A 15,130-nucleotide genomic window follows, 5' to 3' on the forward strand; every position below is an offset into this window, starting at 1 on the left:
ACATGCTCAAATGCAACAAATCCATACGGATATGATGATGCAAATTGAAAGATCGCGAAAGAAATTAAACAAATAGAAGCTAGAATGTCAAATGACTCACTAATAATGCATCAATCTCAGAGTCCAGACCAAAACAGAACACAAGCAGGGGTAAATCAATGTCTAAATGTATTATGGACTACCCGTAGAAATCCATGGTATTAGCAATATACACCTTAACGCACAATAGAGTGTATAACTAATGCAAACATTAATTATACGTAAGTTGGAAAAGAGTACCAAACAAGGTGCTACTGATACACAAGACTGACACATGCATTATTTTTTTAATACACTCTACCTAGCGATCTCTAAAGAGTGCTTAAAACCGACGACTTACATATTAGTGGAGATTTTGAGCTATTGTCTAAGGAGCTTAGATGGTTGTCTTGGGAAGGATGTCCTTTAAAATGTATACCATCATATTTTCCATCTGAGAAACTTGTATTTCTGAATATGAAAGGGAGCAATATCCAAGAATTAGGTTTGAATTTGCAGGTTTGTTACTCAATTCTGCAATTTCATGTGTACTGTTATATTGCAATTACGTGCAGGGGTGACTCAATGCCTTTAAAGAAAAGACACGTGTCTTGGACCATCAAAATCGCGCAGGGGTGACTTACATGCAGGTTTGCAGGGTTTTTTTTTAAAAAAAGGCTATGAAAATATATTTGAACTTTGACCAAAATTGTTATTATGATATCAAACTTTGGAAATGACCTTTTATCCCTGCACTATTTAATATTATATTTTAAAGGTATATATATATATGTGTGTACTCAGGTAGACATAAAAAATATTGCATAGTTATAAACAGTAATATGTTCACGTGGGCACATATATACCTTTAAAATACACTACTAAATAGTCCAGGGAGTAAAAGATACACTTTTTATAGTTCAAGAGGTAAAAGAACCATCCACAAAATTTGGTATCGTAAAAATAATTTCCGCTAAAGTTGGAGTATTTTTAGACCTTCTTTTTCCATTTTTTTTAAGAAACTCACAACCACCAACAAAAATATGTGTCAAGTCGAATGATTATATGTACACATCGTAAAACTAGTCAAGTTGGATGATTTTTCTAATTTCTAGAAATTAAGGGTTTAAATCATATTAGAAAAAAACATATTAAATTGTAAACATTCTTTGTAAAAAGTATGGCCAAGTACAACTCCGACTTCAAAAAATTCAAATAAAGTATTTTTTTCATAACTATAAGCCTAAGTAGTTTCACTAAATTTTCAGTATTTCTTATACATTGTATAGAATGTGAATTACATTGTATATAACATGCGTACGTACTAAATATTTTATTAAAGGAAATCTCTAAAAGTTGGACGTAATATTTATAAAATAATTTTTTAATATAATATTTCTAAAAATAGAAATCTACTGTATATATATTTCAAGACTTATGTATTATTACGTTAAAAGTCAATTTACTTGATGATGCAAAAAAACATATAAACTAAGAACACACAAAATTAAAATTCTGAAAACGAAAGATGCATTTACGTATACCTTTTAGGTAACTTTGATCTTCTCGCCATGACTAAGACATGATCAAGTTTTAAAATATATATTTTTATTGGTTCAATCAGTTTCTTAATAAAAATAGATTGAGGATGATTGTTGTTATATTTTAAATAATATAAGAATATTTTTTGTTCACTTGAATAATATAATGATATACATTAAATTTGAGGGATGATTTTAATTAAAAACTCTAAATATTTGAATTTATGACTATTCTTTATAGTTTGAAAATAACATAAAATCATAATGATTTGTCATAATTTGTGTATCAAATCTAAACTTTATAGTTTCAAATTTTTTTTAAACAATACAGAACTACATTCGTACAAGTAAGGAACTATTTAAGATATATATATGGATAGAGTTTCTCAGTCTTTTTGGTCTAGATGGTCACGTTTCTTGATTCTTAAAAGTATAGAAATTACCGATAAGAGTTGTGATGGAGTGTTATGTACTTATTTATTCTTAATTAGAGATTTTGAGCTTGTGTTTTATAGGTAAGAAATCAACTTTTTTAGAAAATGTTTAATCCATCAATATAGACTATCCCACAATAACTCAAATTTAATCGAACTCTAATGTGAATTGAACACTGGATGAAAAAAAATGAAAAAAAGTAAAGGAGTATAGTTATTACTCCTCAAAGTTCAAAATTGTAATATCTAAAACGCCTTTAAAATTTGACCATAAAGTTTGAGAAAGATGGTGTATACATAATTTTACTTTTATTTTGTATAATTATTTTACTTTTATTTTCTATAAGTAAAGAAGTTTTAATAGATATTTATTTCAAGTAGAGCATGATAAAAATCTAATATAAAAAGAAAAAATATAATAATAATGTAATTATGTTGAATATAATGGAGAAGGTTATCGTAACAATCAAATGCAAATGTATTTTTCCTTATTTAGGTTTTGTGCATAGAAAATTAAGGTCTGTTCTCTTTGGTCCATTAGTGCAAATTTCATTAAAAGTTAACAAATATTATTCAACAATTAAGTATTATCTATCTTTAATTTCTAGGACATGACGTTATTTAATTAAAATGCGTCATTTTCACTTTATTATTTGAAATAAACAAATTCTTCATTTTTTGGGTAAAGTTTTTTAGTCAATAAATTAATTCTTGGATATCTTCGAATTCTTTGACTAACTAGATAGAGGTGGCCCGTGCCAACGTTGGAAGATTTTTGTTAGTTGGATCTAAATATATAAAAATGTATGAGCCGGCTAAATGTACATATAGAGATACATAGATATATGGAGATCGTTAGATATTGTAAATATAGTTGGCAATTGTTTAGTTTGTTTTTCTGGCTGTATTATTTAAATATTTACATCCTATTATATTTACATAGTTCTGCCTTTGGCTGCTTTTCAGAGTTGGGCAGCTCCAGATAAAAATTACCTGTGAAATAAGAGGAAAAATGAATTTAGTACAACTTAAAGTGATTAGATTATTTAAGAATGAATATAATATAGTAAATGTGGATCACTGGATCAACAATTCTAAAATTTGTTAGTGAATGGAGTATTTCAGAATTAAAGACAGCATGTAACATTAAAATATAGTATAATCATTTTGGATTGTACCTGAGAATTTTGACGAAGTAGACAACAAAAGTTTATGCCATCAACATCAGAAGAGCCATCAACATTTGAAGGTATCAATTGTTGGAGAAATAGAATGACAAATGAATGTAGTTTGGTTAATTAGAGTTAGATCAGGATTCTAATTAACAAAATGAATGTGTATTTGCGTTCGTGGTAGTATGAATCAAGTAAAAATAAGTTGTGAAGAGAATACCTTTCAGTCCTCCTCCATCATGATCTGGTACAACTTGCATTTGCTGCTTTCTAGAGTTGCTGGTGCAGTGAATGACAATAGGTGCTCCACATCCCTTGGAAGTTTTGATGCTAATTATGTACTGGCAGTAGCAGCAGCAGAAATAGAGCCACATAAAGACGCAATTGCAAAAAGAACTGTCTCTAAATTGCTACCTCTAATGCAATATAGGCAGTCCATTTTTGCATGTAGGCCAATTGTCAAGAAATGTTGTTCATTCCATGTGTCTCTCTCCATAGTTAGAGATAAAGAGATGTCCATACGTAGTTAGTTCAGTGTTGTGAATGTAATGGTAATTGCTTAAGGTCAGGTGGGTGACAATGGCTTGGTACAATTGAGGATAGAAAGAGTGCACTGACAGAATAAAGTAGGGTACATAGCATCTACCATAATCAAATATACATCTGTTAATTTGAGAGCCAGATTGGTTTCCTATATGTCTATATATGTAGTAGGTTCTTGGCATGCTGAGATGTCCTATTTTGCATATCTTTTTTATCTGAACTGAAGTAACTTCCTAGTGGAATCCTATAAGGTCTTGATGCTGCTGGATATTTTATCCTTAACTTGACAAAAGATAGAAATTCCAAAATCATTGCGAAACAATTCATAAAGTTCTCAGCAGCCACAATTTCTTGAAAACCAAGGCAAGACAGCAGCACAACACCTGATGCAGAAAATAAAATACTGATAAAAGGGGTTCCATAACGCCATCTCTTTGCGAAAAAATCAGGAAGCATCCCCCGTTCTGCCATTCCCAAAAGCTGATATGAGTCACCACTCATCTCAGCTAAAAACATTCCCATATTTGACACAGCTGAAGCCCCTTGAACCCACAATCTTAACCATACTCCTCCAATGATCTTAGCAATATCCGAGAAATAACCATCACTCCAAAGATCACGATGCAACGGAACAGCTCCCGTGCCAAATAAAAGAGGGAGAAAGTAACCAGAGACAACTAAAGGAAGTGCGTAGAATAAAGCCTTAGGAATTGTTTTGCCAGGATCCTCCACTTCCCCTGCCATAGTACTCACTGAATCCCAATAATTCAAATTCCAAAAAAGTGTATTTAGATACAATCCCCATTGTACATTTTCTAAATCCACAACAAACCATCTTGAAGGCTCCAACTTAGGAAGCGCGATAACTCCCATAATTAGAAAAGGAAGGAGAGTAAATATCACTAAAACTGTAGCAACCCAAGCAACAATAGTTAAACCTCTATAGTTCAAATATGTAAGTGCAATAACCAAAGCAACAATGACGATTGTTCTTGGTAGACCATTTGCCAATGCTGGGACAGAAGATTTAATGTAGTCTAAATATATATATATATATATATATATATAAAAAGAACATGATCAGGGGTCTTTTGGAGGTATCATTTGTAAGGACAGAGCATACCAACATAAATTTTGAAATAATAGTCACCCTTAAATAATATCTAATCAAGACGTTGAATATTTCAAGTGGTTGTTTCTCAAGCGGGAACGACTTAAATGTAGAAAGAAAAAGAGATGAAGGGAGAGCCATTGTATTTGTATTTTAGACACTATATTCTACATCAGCATTGCATATCTATCGCAACTCCAATAATAAAAAAGGCTGATGTGTTTAACAGAGCCATGTCCTTGATAAAAGAGTGTCTTTTAACTTCTCTCTCTACTCCACATGAATTTACACAAGCATAACATCACTAATTCTAGTGATGAAAAAAAGATTGTTATGTGTTTTTGAATAAATTTGAATCAAGTAAATCAGATAGATTTCATGAGGTAAGTAACTTAGTTTTTGTTTTTCTTTATATCATACAAAAAAGCAATCTAACAAAATATACTTTCAAAAAACAATGTTATGTGTACACTACATCTACCTCTAAAAAATTATAGAATCAAAATGTGTGTGGTTAGATTAAACAACTTATTAACAAAATTTAACTCGCATACCTATAAAATGCATTAACTTTATAAGCATCATTATAACAAACGCCAAGTAAAACAGCAACATTAACCTAAAATTGCTGTCTTTTAATAGGCTCTGAAGGAGAAAGTAAATCAATACAAAGCTAATTATGTTAACTCTCTCAAACAAAAGGATAGAATGGTCCTAAACAAGGCTAAAGCAGAGTTAATAATTCATCACAAAATGGTTGGTAGTTTCTGGAAATAAAAACAGAAACAAAAAGTCAACTTTAAATGGCAACTCGAGGGGGATGGAAATACCATGTTCTTTCACAGCAAGTTAGAGGAATAAGGAAGATATTACATATCCATAGAGTCAATGTGAATGATCAGTGGATTGAAGGGGACGATAACATATGACAAGCTACAAGGTATTCCTGTCAAGATCTTTTCAGCAAAGGAAATGACAATATTGCTGGCCCTGATGGTTTCAACACCTTGTTCTGGGACATTATTGGCGCTCATATGGTTTAATTAGTGAAGGTTGTGTTCAATGGAAAGCAGATGCCTATGTTTTTAACCAGTACTTGCCTAGTTGTAATACCTAAACAAAAATCTGCTAGGAATAACTGAGGAACAGTATCCTCACAATCCAAAAAGAACAAGGCAAACAAATTCACCCAACGAAGTACAACGATTTAAATTATTGGGGCTTTCAAAGCAATAGGAAATCGAACATCAATAACAAACCCAAGTGAAGAAAGAAGAAAATATTAACACACCCAGATCAAATTTGGTCAAAGGAAGATAAACAAAAAGGAACGTCTAAATTGAAAACACAGCAAGAAGACACGTAGTAACAATTTAGAGTTGAAAAGACTAAAATGCCCCTAGACTTGTGAAATAGGCATGTTGAGACGAGCCTCTTCTATAATAGTAGAAAAAAAGAAAAGAAATACTACATTCAGCAACTTAAAAATAAATATCCAATATTTATTCAATAAGAATCTTAGACTATATATTCAAAGCAATTTTGATGTATGGCACAAAGTGAATCCACATAGAGGTTAAATAAATACCCAATACATAAACGTACATTTTTATTTGATATTTATATTTTCTAACTTCATAAATATATAAATAAATATTTAAATTTGTATAAAATTAAATAAATAAATATATACATCATACATAACAATATTTGACGTATATTATTCTACGTAAAACACATAATATTAAAGAAGTTTAAATTAAATCACTGCTTGATTGCCTGATGCTCTGGGTGCCTTCTGAGTACTCTATGACAAATACTACTCAACAAATTTGAAAAATATATATTAATCCAACATTTCTAATTTCTAGGAAAACTGATTCTTTTTAAGTTAAAAAATATAGTTTTCATTTAGTAATAAAATATTAAATTTTGCAGTTAAATTTCATAGTAACTTGGTATTCTTTTCTACTCTCTAGGTTCATTAATGCAACAGCTTCCTCGTTGAAATTTGTTATTTATCTACGTATAATACATCATATTTTACATTATCTATCATAATAATTTGACGCAATACATCGATAATCTCATAAATTTATTAATATATTTTATTTAAATATATAATAATATATTTTGTTAGAGATTTCTGACTTAAATTTTAATTTTAAATGCCTATTGCATATGTTTTCAAGCAGTTATTACTTAAATAAGATAATTACTTAAAATATATCATCTTATGAATCATATACGAAATCGATAATTATCACGTTTTCTACTATAGCATTGTTTTGTCTCAATTCTTATGTGTCAAAATATAAGAGTCATAGTGTCGTTGTCATAACATAAAAATATCTTCTTCCTTTTCATCCTAAATCGTTTAATTTTGTTTAGCCAAAAGTTGGCATTAAGCTACATGATGTCAATCAATTGAACCGAAAAGGCCAAAACATTTTTAATAATGTATAAATGGATATTGCTAATTCAGTTTATTAAAGCAAACTTTCCTTAAAATATATTACTTTTTTCGTATATCTTTTACTTATCTGCTACATCAAAAGTAGATGTTCACTTTTACTTTATTCAGCATAAAATATCAAAAAATAATTTATTTTTTTATCTATATTAATTATCTTTATTATTAACTACTAATCATTTTTATTTTTCAACATTTAAATAACATATAATGATTAAGAGTGATAAAAAATAAAAATAATTATTTTATTTTATACAAAAAAGAGTTGGGTCAAACATGGATAAATTAAATTAAATAATCATCGACCAGATTTTAAAGATTTCTAAGATATCTCAACATTTAAATAATTTATATTCCCTTCATTTTGAATTAATCAAATCATTCAGATATTTTTTATTTTTTAAATTAATTAATTATTCAATTTCTAGACTAATTTTGGAATATTCTTCTAATTCTATCCTTCATTAGTTAGTATTGAAATTACTTATTAATTAATTTTTAGTTATTTTAATTATAAATTTGACGATAATTAATAAGAAAAAAATAGAAAGTTATACTAATTTATGTCCTGATCTTCTTTTTTAAGAGGACGTGATATATCTCAACAATTCAATTAATTTGATACAGTAATAACTAACAGTGACAGTAGTGAAATAATTATTTTATTTGTTTTTTTTAAAAGAAAAAACTAAATTAAACATGGACAAATTAAATAAACATGAAAAAGATTTTAAAGATTTCTAGGATATTATAAAATAAATAGTCAACTCAATTGTGTAATAATCTTCAAATACAAAAAAAAAAAAAAAAAACTTCAAATAGTACCATAAATGAAAAAAAAATGTCTGGATAAACTATAAATGATTAAGACAATCACACCAATCCATCACTAACCTTATCATCATATTTATTAATTATTTAACAAATATAGATAACTTTATTTTTATGATTCATTTGTGAGTTGTCAAGATATGGATAGAGAGGTCATCTGAAGATCTTCAATTTTAAATATTAAAAAAAAAAATCAGAATCAAATAAATAGATCAAATAATTTTTTAAAAAATAAATAGATGCGTAATTTAAATTTGAATTTTTATATTATAAATTTTTATGGACTTCTTATGTCATCTTCCATATATACTTTCCCTCAGTCCACCGTCCCTCGTTATCTAATTAGATATTAAAGTCTTATTGCTTTGAAAATAAATTTTTGTACAAATACTATTAGATATACGTGAAATAAAAAAATTGACATCTTATGTTTATACCAATTCAATAATACATGACACATATTTTTATATATTCTTTTAACTTAATTATAATTGGTATATACATATTTTCACATTAATTTAAAGAATTTAAAACGTAATCATTACAAATGAGTACAATTTAATATAATATCGTATTTGAATAAACTTTTACATCACGCAATGCACCAAAACAGTGGCAGATATATGTAGGTTTTGAATGACGACAATAAATATAAAAAATTAACTATCAATTGAATGGTTATTTTATAAATTATCAAACGTTGTATTATGACAAATCCATATGTTAATATATTTTTAAAAGTGTTAAAGAAAAATTATAATATCAAATTTTAAAAAGTGTTAAAAGAGAAAATTATAGTATCAAATCATTCAAATGTTATTTACAGACAATTTCTTAAATTGTAATTTAAAAACATATCTAATTGTTTAAAAAAAAAGGAATTTACACCAAGGTTCACCCAACACTTCTTTTTCTTTCTTTCTTTTATATATATATATATATATATATATATATATACAAAACATATCAAAGGATATCAAATTTTCAATCAATCCTTTGAAAATAACAATTGTCGAGACAATATTTATTTTACCTTCATAAGTATTCAATATATCGAATCAAATTTAAATTTTTGGTTCATTAATCTTGTTGAGCTATGAATAAATTATTTATATGCATTTTAATAAACTTTTAATATAGACACAAAAACTAAATATACACTAATTAATTTCTTAAATTTATCAAAGTATTCCATTTTAAATCATGTTTTCAATTGAACACCATAATAATTTCTAAAGAAATGTTTTAACTATATATTTTTATTTAAATGTAGAAAGAAACAAAATGCATGTCTTCTTTTTTATCTTCTTTAATTATACACACTAAATTCAGATTAAAAAAATAAGAAAAACTACCTGATATGGCAAATTTCAATATATATTTAAACAATATAGTTATAATTTAAATTTTTTATGTTATATTATTATAACTATATAATAAATAGCAATTTTAATTGTATATCAATAATCATTTTTTCTTATGTTTAATATAAATACATAATAAATAGGAAATTTTTTATTAAACTCATAATTAATTAAGTAGTCATACCTTCTCTTTCATTAATATTTTTATATTACAGATTTTTATTTTTTTTTGTATTTTCCCCCAATTCCTTCTAATTCAAGATCCTTTTGTATGATTGTAGGAGTGATTTTTGTGGTTCAATATATTATACTTATATTTATTTGTATGATTGTAGGAGTGATTTTTGTGGTTAATTATATTATACTTATACTTGTGGTTCAATTAAATGTCAAATGTTTATATTTAATACAAACCTATGTACATAGATAATTGTATTGTAATATTAACAAAATGGTGATTTGTGAATACAAATATATTTGGATACATAAGTAATTTATCCAATTGATTAGGCAATACAAGTATAGTTGGATACATTAATACTATATTTTTATAAATAAATACCTAAGTTAACGTCAAGCCTCAAGTATTATAGAAAAAAAAATAGATCGACGTCTTGTTTTTTTTTTTAATTTTTTATATAGTCGAATATTTACACACTTTGATACATACACATTCTATTGTTTTTTCATTTTCTTATTAACAAGAGTGTATTCATATTATAGTATATTGATATATTCATTTTTTTGGTTAACAATAGTGTATCCATTTTTCAAATTGTTGTATTCATATGCTAAAATTGTACTACTTTACCTTGTTTGATATAGTAGTACATTAAATTTTTATAAATACTTGTATCCTTAATATATTAATACTTTAAGTTTTATAAATAGAAACACCAATTTGAATTCAAAGTATTCATTTGCTAATTGTACAAGTAATACATTTTTCTTATTTAGTTATTGTAATCACTACTGTATTACTGTATAAATAATAAAAAATAAAAAACGTATGCAAAAATACAACGAGAAAAGACATGAATAAACTTTTATATTCAAAATTTTATGAATATCTTTATGATTAGTATTTAGTGAATATATTGTATTTAGGAATATAAATACAACCTTTTGCATTACTTGAAACAATCATATTTGCATACAATATGTAATTATTAGTTGGTAATTTAACATTGAAAATTTCAATTATTTAGGAACATAATAAATGATTGATACTTAGAAGTTATGGTAACATATCATACCTTATTTAGTGCATTGTATAAATAATTATAATAACAATAAAATAAAATAAAATAAAAATTTAATACAAACATGCAGCTAGAAATTGACATAAAGTGTAGTCATTTCTAGTAAATAACATATTTATAGCCATTAAACTTTGATAACCTTATAAATATAATTATTTTTTAAAGTTATTCTAAAAATATCTCAATTTACGACTTATCGAAATGAATGCATATGTTTACAAAAGTAACATATTTTATGTTTTTAAGTTAACAATAAATAAACCAATAAAAATGAAATGTGTTAGTTTTAGCAATTGACGTGTTTAATTAAAAAAATTAATTCAATTATCTTATTCTAATTAAGGCAAATAAATAATTAAGCCAAATACCGTTTGTATGTATTTAGAATATTATTTTGTCTATATACAGACATAAACAAAATACTGCATGATAATAAAGCTATAAACAGAGTAAACAAATTTAAGATTCTGATAATTCACACAACTCTATATATATACATATACCCTTGTTGTGTTATTACAAGCCAAAAACTGAAAAAGGGTGTTTTTTTTAGTACTATTTTGCCTATTTCTGATCTGAAATTTCAGATTTTCCGGCGAGAAAATGGCGACGGATATGGAGGTGCAGCAGAACGGGAAGGAGACGGTGGCGGTGGTTAATGGGTGTTGCAAAAAAGGACCTGGTTATGCTTCTCCACTTGCAGCCATGGATGGTCCTAAAGAATCTTTAATTTATGTCACCTGCATATATACTGGTAAAGATTCCTCTTTTTTTTGTGTGTGTGTAAGATTCTTGAAATTGAGGCTTTTTGTTTGTTTGTGTTGTTTGTGAAGTAAAAGTAGTTGAAAAATGAAATCTTTGTTTCTGATTTTGCTCATCAAGTATGGTTTTTTTTTCTGTCTGTTTTATGTTTGTGAAGTAGAACTAGTTTTTGAAAAATGAAATTTTGTTCTCTGATTTTGCTCATCAAGTATGGTTTTTTTCTGTCTGTTTTATGTTTGTGAAGTAGAACTAGTAGAAAAATGAAATCTTTTTCACTAATTTTGCTCATCAAGTATGGTTTTTTCTGTCTTTTGGGGCCTTGGGGGTGAACTTTTCTATGGAAATTCATTTTAAAATTCAGACTTTAGAGGGCCAAAGGGGAATCTTGAGTGTATCAAGTGGTTTCCTGATTCCCTTTGGATTTGGGGGGGGGGGGGGACAGATAAGCTATGGTATGGAAATTTGTTTGAAAAGTTTGATTGCCAAAAGATCTGTGTTTTGTGGGCCAAAAGGAAATCTTGAGTGTTGTTATGGGATTTCATAAAAATATAAGTGTTCTTCAAGCCCCATTAAATTGTAGTTTACATAAAATCAGATAGAAAAAAACAAAAGTGAGGGGGAAGTGTAGAACTGGCAAGTTTTTGTTTTATGGAATCTGAGGTTTTCAAGCTTTCAATAAATATTTTTTGGCATCTTGTAAGTTTCATAATGTTTTGTTTAAATGTTTGACTGTGATCTTTGGCTGCGGATGTGTTGAAAAGTAATTCAGGTTTAGAAAGTTGATTTACTGAACAAAAATTACAAATAGCAAGTAATGTAGCTGCTAATTTTGGATCTACTTGGATGTACAGTTAATATAGTCTGAGGCAGATGGAGCCTATATTCAATGGGTTCGACAAAAATTCGTACATTCAATACAAAATATAGATATGTGTATATGTGAAAAATTACAATCATTTCAATGAATATTACGTTATAAACCTATGATGTCAAAAGCACAATGAGTTCAATGCTGAAATTCCAACTGGATGAATCCGGTCAAGTTTAAATCTTTGATCCACCTCTGAATATGGTTCATTTCTACAGGAATGGGAAGGGGCAAACCCGACTATCTGGCTACAGTAGATGTAGATCCTAATTCACCATCTTATTCAAAAGTGATCCACAGGCTGCCTATGCCTTATGAGGGTGATGAACTTCATCATTCTGGATGGAATTCCTGCAGTTCTTGTTATGGAGATCCATCAGCTGCTCGACGATATCTCGTCCTGCCTTCACTAATGTAAGAATTATAGCTACTCCCTTATATTGTTCATGAGGGAAAAACACATCTTGATGACTATATGCAAGTATAGAACTTATATGATATTCAAGATTTTCGATAATTTAACTCTTGCAGATCAGGACGCATTTATGCAGTTGACACACAAAAGGATCCAAAGGCTCCCAGTTTGTATAAAGTTGTTCAGCCAGATGATGTCGTCAAGAAGACAGGATTAGCATTCCCGCACACTGCTCACTGCCTTGCTTCTGGTGAGATAATGTTGTCATGTCTCGGAGATAAAGATGGAAATGCTGAGGGGAATGGATTTCTTCTTCTCGATTCAGATTTCAACGTGAAAGGAAGGTACTGTATTGTTGTACTCTCTTGAGTCCCAAATTTCCCTCTGCTGGTTTTGTTTGTTTCAACTTGCCTTGGCCTCTCGTGGATGGTTATATTTTAAAACCAACTGAGTAGTTAAGAGCAAGAAAATTACAGAATCCCTGCATGTGATTGGATAAGTCCTCTATTGATTCCTTGTACCTCGATTATCACCTTGTTTTGTTGTAGTTAATATTCTGGTACTATTTGTTGTTTCTTTACTTCCGTTACACTGGGTGTGCTGTTGTTGTTGTGATCAGGCAAGTCCAAGGATTGTTTGTTATTCTATCCTAAATTCGGTTCCTCTTGACAGTTTATCAAGGAAAACTGAAATTATGTAGTTGTAGTGAAACTAGACTATGCAGAGTGTCTAAGCCAAGGCAGATTTTGACTCCTTTCTTATATTTTAGATGGGAGAAACCAGGTCATGGTCCCCTCTTTGGCTATGACTTCTGGTACCAGCCTCGACACAACACCATGATCAGTTCCACCTGGGGAGCTCCATCTGCTTTCACCAAAGGTTTCAACCTGCAGGATGTTGCTGATGGGCATTATGGTCGACATTTGCATGTCTACACATGGCCCGGTGGTGAACTTAAACAGACATTGGATCTTGGGAACACTGGGCTCCTTCCTCTAGAGGTAATAAACCCCTTTACCACCTTTGTAACTTTGCACCATGGTTTATCCTGCTGAATACATAAATATATTCATTTTCCTTCCGGTATATAGATAAGGTTCTTGCATAATCCATCTGAAGCAATTGGGTATGTGGGCTGTGCTTTGACCAGTAACATGGTGCGATTTTTCAAGAATCCAGATGACTCGTGGGGACATGAGGTTAGTAATGGTTTACTACTTACTGGACCTTTCAATTAGTTGTTAGAAGTATCGATCACTAAGTGGATTCCGGAACCAATGCAGGTAGCTATCTCAGTAAAACCAGTGAAAGTGCAGAACTGGATTCTTCCTGAAATGCCTGGTCTTATTACTGATTTTCTGATCTCTCTCGATGATCGTTTTCTATACCTGGCAAACTGGCTACATGGTGACATTCGACAGTACAATATTGAGGACCCTGCCAATCCTAAGTTAACTGGCCAAGTATTTGTTGGAGGAGTATTTCAAAAAGGAAACGCTGTACTCGCTGAGGCTGAAGATGGTTCCACATACCAGGTTGATGTCCCAGAAGTCCAGGTAATTAGAATTGAAAATGTCTCAATAATGTTTTGCTTTCAAGTTCAGGAATACATTTTTACTAAAACAAGCTATATAAGATCTGATCGAATTATAATTCGCCATTAAGCATGTAAATCATGTATAATCTGTCTACTTTTGGAGTCAAATCTGTGGTTTGAAATAATTGTTGATATCGTTAACTTAAAGATAGTTTATGCCTACCTCTTTTTCCCGAAAGTTTAGAAACATGGACAAATCGATGTATAAATGACCTTCTGTGTTACTTCCAGGGACATCGGTTGAGAGGAGGGCCTCAGATGATACAACTGAGTCTAGACGGAAAACGTTTGTATGTCACAAACTCATTGTTCAGTACATGGGACCGTCAATTCTACCCCGAAATGATAGAGAAAGGAGGTCACATGTTACAAATCGACGTTGACAGTGAGAAAGGTGGACTTGCTATTAACCCAAGATTTTTCGTTGATTTCGGAGCTGAACCTGATGGTCCATCTTTGGCTCATGAAATGAGGTATCCTGGTGGTGACTGCACTTCTGATATTTGGATATGAGTGTCTAAAATCTCATAAAGAATAAAGTCTGGTGACTCTGGTCCCATTGTATTGCATTTGTTTATTGCAAATCCTCCTCAAACTCCCATGTACCTTAAAACTACACCATTTCAGTGTCTCCTTAGCTTTGTCTTGATTTCAGTACTCTGGTTATCCCTTCTTTATATTAGCTCTTTGTTAAATAAAGTCTTTTTTTTTATTTCTCGTGCAACTTTTTAGACCATGG

At 29.4% G+C, this 15,130-nt stretch overlaps 2 protein-coding genes across 3 annotated transcripts; one reads left to right on the forward strand and one right to left on the reverse strand.

Annotated features, from left to right (window-relative positions):
* Nucleotides 1-2,813: 2,813 nt before the first annotated feature.
* On the reverse strand, nt 2,814-6,277 carry LOC112942159 (probable polyamine transporter At1g31830). 2 transcript variants are annotated; one of them, XM_069288799.1, is made up of 2 exons: nt 3,386-6,277; nt 2,814-2,986 (listed from the first exon to the last, which is right to left on the reverse strand). In XM_069288799.1, the coding sequence occupies exon 1, from the start codon at nt 4,579-4,581 to the stop codon at nt 3,865-3,867; it is 717 nt and encodes a 238-aa protein (XP_069144900.1). In that variant the 5' UTR covers nt 4,582-6,277; the 3' UTR covers nt 2,814-2,986; nt 3,386-3,864. The 2 variants fall into 2 exon arrangements, with proteins under 2 accessions (XP_069144900.1, XP_069144899.1); XM_069288798.1 differs by having other exon boundaries at nt 3,172-6,277.
* A 4,812-nt stretch (nt 6,278-11,089) lies between these two features.
* Nucleotides 11,090-15,103, forward strand: LOC101249583 (selenium-binding protein 2). Its single transcript, XM_004247843.3, has 7 exons — nt 11,090-11,503; nt 12,598-12,793; nt 12,911-13,138; nt 13,564-13,795; nt 13,886-13,993; nt 14,078-14,350; nt 14,623-15,103. Exons 1-7 carry the CDS (start codon nt 11,353-11,355, stop codon nt 14,902-14,904), a joined length of 1,470 nt encoding a protein of 489 aa, XP_004247891.1. The 5' UTR covers nt 11,090-11,352; the 3' UTR covers nt 14,905-15,103.
* Nucleotides 15,104-15,130: the final 27 nt, after the last annotated feature.

Source organism: Solanum lycopersicum, chromosome 9 (genome assembly GCF_036512215.1).
Source record: "Solanum lycopersicum chromosome 9, SLM_r2.1".
Taxonomy (NCBI): domain Eukaryota; kingdom Viridiplantae; phylum Streptophyta; class Magnoliopsida; order Solanales; family Solanaceae; genus Solanum; species Solanum lycopersicum.

Bases quoted from the DNA above. Each gene is read 5' to 3' on its own strand.
- LOC101249583 (XM_004247843.3), top strand. From the start codon at position 11,353: ATGGCGACGGATATGGAGGTGCAGCAGAACGGGAAGGAGACGGTGGCG. The intron at 11,504-12,597 runs GTAAAGATTCCT...TCATTTCTACAG, and splicing joins TGTCACCTGCATATATACTG to GAATGGGAAGGGGCAAACCC. The intron at 13,139-13,563 runs GTACTGTATTGT...CTTATATTTTAG, and splicing joins GATTTCAACGTGAAAGGAAG to ATGGGAGAAACCAGGTCATG.
- LOC112942159 (XM_069288799.1), bottom strand. From the start codon at position 4,581: ATGGGAGTTATCGCGCTTCCTAAGTTGGAGCCTTCAAGATGGTTTGTT.